At 59.6% G+C, this 5452-nt stretch overlaps 1 protein-coding gene across 3 annotated transcripts in view; it reads left to right on the top strand.

Annotated features, from left to right (window-relative positions):
• The first annotated feature begins 680 nt into the window (after positions 1-680).
• NOXA1 (NADPH oxidase activator 1) overlaps positions 681-5452 on the top strand; it is a 10377-nt gene continuing 5605 nt past the window's right edge. Inside the window, exons 1-4 of one of the 3 annotated variants that reach the window (XM_081804020.1) lie at positions 681-1111; positions 3196-3401; positions 4378-4486; positions 5181-5345. In XM_081804020.1, the coding sequence (XP_081660146.1) occupies positions 935-1111; positions 3196-3401; positions 4378-4486; positions 5181-5345 (657 nt within the window). In that variant the 5' untranslated portion in view covers positions 681-934. The remainder of the gene's footprint in view (positions 1112-3195; positions 3402-4377; positions 4487-5180; positions 5346-5452) is intronic. The other 2 variants (XM_031032426.2, XM_081804022.1) reach the window with 2 other exon arrangements.

Below are 5452 nucleotides of genomic sequence, written 5' to 3' on the forward strand. Positions count from 1 at the left end.
GGACCCCCCCTCCCCAGTGTCTGCACCCACAGATCTGCCCCCTCCCTGAGACTGTCCCCTCTCCCACCCCATCATCATTTCCCCTCGCTAGGGCCAGCCCATCAACATACTGTGAGTCTTTCCATCTTAACCCCCTCCCCAAGGTCACACCCCCCTATTTCTTTACTCCCCTTTGCAGCAAAACTGCCTCAAAGAGTTCCCCCACCGCTGGGTGGGGACCCCAGGACGAGCTCCCGCGGCTCGCCCGTCCCAGCAGAGCCGGGCTGGCGGGGCCGGGGCGCCGGCGGGGGCCCTCGGGGCCGGCCAGGCCGCCAGCTCGGCCACAGCCCGGCCCGGCTCCGCCCTACCTCCTGGCGTCCCGGGGACCCCAAGCCCGCAGCACCTCGGCCCGCGCCCCAGCGGTCGCTCACCTGAGCCAGCGGGGTCCGCCCGGAACCCTGGCCCGGCCGCGGCAGCGGCGGCCCCGGACGGCTTTCCCTGGCGCACCGAGACCCACACGGCCCGGGGCGGTGCGAGGTGGGAAGCGCGAGCTCCGGGAGCTCCCGGCGGAAGTCCGGAGGGGCGCGGCCGAAGCGGGGAAGGGGCGGGGTCGGATGTAGAGGGGCGGTCCCTGTGGGGGCGTGGCCTGTGGACGGAGGGGGCCCACTCGGGGGGGGCGGGGTCGCTCGGCCGCCAGGGGCGCCGTGGGCGGCTCGCGGACTGCGCGCGCTCCGAGGGCCAAGCGCCCCCTCGGTCTGGACCCCCTGCCGGCCTCTAGGGGGGCCCCCACATCCCCACGCCGGCCTCCGGACCCTGAAGCTCCTGCTCCGCGGCCCTCGGCCCCCAGTCGTCCCGCCGGATCCCTCACGGGACCCCCACCGCCGCCGGCCTCGCCCGCCGCGCTCCCGCCCGGAAGCCGGACGCCCGCCGCAGTCTGGCGGGTGTCCACGCCGCCATGCCCTCTCTAGGAGACCTGGTGCGCGACTGGCAGCGGGGCGTGCAGGCTGTGGCGCGCGGGGACTGGGCCTGCGCCCTCCGCCTCTTCTCGGGCGACCCCGAGCCGCCCGCCAGGACGTGCTTCAACGTGGGCTGCGTGCACCTGCTGGCCGGGGACCCGGAGGCCGCGCTGCGGGTGAGCCGGGGCCCGACAGCCAGGCACCAGGGTTGGTCGCAGAGACCCCACCCCTTGGGAAGGCTGTTCTCCGACCCTGGGGAATCTTACCGTGCGATAAAGACCCAGCTGCAGGGGTGAGCCCGGGGTCCCCGTCCTTCTTCCGGTTGGTCATCTGGGGATGTCCCCGCAGTGTTCTGCCTCAGTGAACACCGAAGGCAGGGGGGAGCCGTGTGGTCGAGGGACCCCACGCTGAACTCAGTCAGGGCGTGATGGGGGCGGCCTCCCTCGCCGTCTCCTCGAGGTGATGACCATGCGCCAGACTCTGTGGTCACAGGGAAGGCCTGGGGTCCTGCAGGCTCAGGTGCTCATCGTGGTAATACCTGGAAATAGGCTGGACGCTGGATCCTGCTTGCGAGGGGCTTGCCTGTCCCCCAAGGTGTAGAGTTTAGAGCGGGGACTTCATCAGACAGCTGTGGCGATGGGAAGGAGATGAGGTCTGTCTTGTTGGTACCCAGACCCCAGATCTAAGTACTCATCTTTTCCCCAGTCTGTTCCCCAAAACAGAACCAAGAGCTCAAGAGTGCACACCGGCTGCCCGCTGCTGAGAGGGCAGCACAGAACCACCCTCTGCCCTTTAAACACTTTGTGTTCTTTAAAGTGATGCATGTTCCCCAGGTGCATACAAAAATCCAGCAGCACCCTACTCATTCTCTGGTCCCCAAATCGCCAACAGAAAGAACCAGGATCCTGCAGTTTTTGAGACAATCAGTGGCAGCTACCTGGAAAATGACACAAATGAAAAGAGAATTAGATGTAGGAGAGCATCAATGTCGATATCTTGTAAAACTTCACCACGGGAGTTGGGGGGGAGACTGGGCAAAGGGTACGAGGGATCTCCTCTGTCATTTCTTGCATCTGCATATGAATCTACAATTCTTAGTAACAATTTCAGTTTTAAAGTGTTATCCAAGAAAGGGAATATAATCACCAGACACTAGGTAGCTCAATCAATAGTAGATATAAGGCCAATCCATTTATCACTTATTCATAAACTGTGAGTTAACTAGAGAAGGGACAGAGGTGGTGAGCAGGAGAATATGGTATTAAATTCTTTACCCCAAGAGAAGAGGGAGGACTGTCCAAAGTCAATAAAATTAAGTAATAATAGATGGGCACATTAGTTGGAAATATGGAGATTTTTTAAAGCAGATGGAATGGCTATAATTATTAAAACTGTCTCTGAGGAGCAGGGCAGGGTGAGGAGGGGTGTAGGTAGGAAAGCAGTCTGTTGATAGGAACCCTATGTGACTGACTTGGCTGCTCTGTGTGGCAGGGTAGCAAACAAATGGATTTCTCTGGCACTGAGTGCTCCCCCCCATCAATGTCTCTGTGTGTACCTTCAACCTTAGGTCAATCCCAGTTCTGCAGTAAGCCCCCCTTTTGGCCAGATTTGTAAGACCATGATGCCCCTCCTATTACCCGTGTTTAACTGATGACTACTGTTCTGGTTAGGAATAGTCAACCTTGTTTGAGTGAAGTTTAGGGAAGAGCTGTACTTTACATTACATACTAAGACTTTTGTGTTCTTGTTCTTTCTAATACTTTTTTAAAGATTTTATTTATTTATTTGAGAGAGAGAGCACGAGCAGGGGTGATGAGACAGAGGAAGAGGGAGAAGCAGACTCCCCACTGAGCAGGGAGCCTGATGTGGGACTCGATCCCAGGACGCCGGGATCATGACCTGAGCCGAAGGCAGATGCTTAACCAACTGAGCCACCCAGGCGCCCGTCTTTCTGATTCTAATAGATAAGAAGTGTCATTTTGTATGAACTATCAGAAATAGGATTTTAAAAAGACAAAAATCTTGTATAATTCCATGCCCCAGAGGTAACTATTATTAATGTGCTGGAGTGTTCCCTTCTGTTGTTTCCCCTTGTCCTCATGGCAGACAATTGGTTTATGACAACACCTCGCTGTGCTCTTTGCATTTCGGGAGCTCAGGCTGATTCTGGTTGTGGCACCAAGGAAAACTGAATGGTGATACAGGTACACAGACATGAGCTCTGGAGGCCCCGACTGGTGCAGGAAACTTCTATCTGCAGGTGGCTGTCCTGGGGTCCAATGGAATTCCTTGGCCCCCTGCCACTGGTCATCTGCCTGGACTGTGTGACACAGGGGTGATAGAATTGCAGACCTTGGCGATCCGTGGGCATTTCTGTCCCCAGGCATTTGACCAAGCAGTGACCAAGGACACCTGCATGGCTGTTGGCTTCTTCCAGCGAGGAGTGGCCAACTTCCAGCTGGAGAGGTGAGCACAGGGATGCCTTGTTTCTCCTCTGATGGCTCCTTTTCTCTGAAAAGTCCATTCTTATGCTCCCCCCTCCCCCTCTCTCCCCATGGGTCACCTCCTCTTGCCAACCCCCTCCTCTACAGCCCCAGGGAAGCCTGTGCTCATGCTGGAGCGGGACACAGGGCAGAGCTACATGGGGAGACTTCTCTCTATGCCGAGGTTCACAGAGTGCTTTCATGGGCATCCCCTCCTTTGTTCCTCAGCACATTTTTGCTGTAGCAGGGATGGTGTGATTATACCCATTCTGCAGATGTGGAAACCGAGAGTAGGGCTGCAGTAATGGTATGTCCCGGGACACAGAAGTGGTTGGGGTCCTCAATGCTCACCTGGGCTCTTTGCACTGTGGTCCTTCCCAGAGAAGGAAACATTCTGCAGGACAAGCTCATCTTCCCCCTATCTCACCTAGCCCCCAGGACAAGCCCCGCAGATGGCCCCATGCCAAGCAGGCAGACTCTGGGGGCAACCTCCTCCTCACATGGGTCCAGGAGACTGCCTGGGGGAGATAGGGATTCCAGTGGAGGCTCAGGAGCTTCCGGCAGGTCTCTGCAGAGGGAGGCCCGCAGGGAATGGGGGTCCTGAGAAGCAGGAGGGAAATGCTCAGGGCACTCTACACAGCCAGGGCTGGAAGAGGGCCTGGGGTGCAGACAGGGGCCCCAGGCAGGGGAGTGAGATTTCCAGAAGTCAGAGCTGTATGAGAGCTGACATCACCTCACACCCCAGGCATGGTGCCCCCTCTACCTCCCACAGCCACGTCTGTATGTCGATCCCTTGACCCATTGGGACTTGAGTGCCTACCATGTGCTAGGACCTGGGTGGCCACCACTGCTCCCTAGCAGGTGTCCCTGGAGATGGGGGCGGGGGAAGGCTGGGGCAGGGCTTGGCCCCTTTCCCTACAGCCACTGAGAACACCCCCCCAACCCCCAACTGCCCACAGGTTCCAGGAGGCCCTGTCCGACTTCCGGCTGGCCCTGGCACAGCTAAGGGATAACGCCACCATTGACTACACGCAGCTGGGCCTGCGGTTCAAGCTGAAGGCCTGGGAGGTGAGCTTGCCCAGACTTGTACGGGGAGCTGGTCTTCAAGAGGTGGGGCCAGCTGGGGGCCCTGGGGGTGCTGTCTGTGGGTGGATGGCCCGGGAGCCCCTTCAGGCCCCGTCCTCTGGGGCCCACTGTCTTGTTACTGTCACAGGTGGGGTCATGTTGACTGATACGCTCCCTCAGGCCTGAGACCCCGCTACCCCTACTGACCACACTTTCACCCCAAGGAAGCTTAGGGGCAGAAGAGGTGGGAGGCCACCAGGAGAAAGGCAGGGGAGGGTCAGAGTCAGCAGAGAGAGACAGGTGGGGTCAGAAGGAATACAGCTTGGTTGTGAGCCCCCACCCTAGGCTCTCCGTGTGACTGACACCAAGGGAGGGGAATCGAGAGGACACCCCCAGCACTCCCGGAAACATGCTGCCTGGAGCCTTCTCCAAGCAGCCTGTGTTGCAATCAACAAATCGTGGGAAAGTCCACAGCCTGGGTGGGTCCCCTGGCTGGGTGGGCTCCACAGCCTCCCCTGGCCCAGGGCACCCAACAGTGCAGGGTGGGGCATGGGGCGTTGGCCTGGCAGTGACCCCCAGCCAGCTGTGTAGCAGCATCTCCAGAGGGTGGCCAGCTGGCTCTGGGAGTGTGGGGTCACCTGGCAGGCCATGGGGACGGAGGGCCGCGGGAAGAACGGGTTGGTTTCTCTTGACATAGGGCCGAGCTGGGCAAGCACTCGCTGCCCCTGCAGCAGCCGAGGGGTCAGCGGGCAGCGTCGGCTCCCAGGAGCACGGGGCAACTTCGCTTCTGCCCTCAGCACGTCCCGCTGGCGACAGCCTTCACCCGACCCAACCTGTCCGTCCAACGTCTTTTCACGCGGGGGTGGGCGTGAGGAAGGGGACAGGACAGAGGAAGGGGCTCCTTGGACAGCACCCCAGAGCAGGGCACTGAGCAGGGCGGCACACAGTCGAAGGGGCTGCAAAAGGGGT

This window comes from Leptonychotes weddellii, chromosome 14, assembly GCF_054177405.1.
Source record: "Leptonychotes weddellii isolate Sample4059 chromosome 14, ASM5417740v2, whole genome shotgun sequence".
Taxonomy (NCBI): domain Eukaryota; kingdom Metazoa; phylum Chordata; class Mammalia; order Carnivora; family Phocidae; genus Leptonychotes; species Leptonychotes weddellii.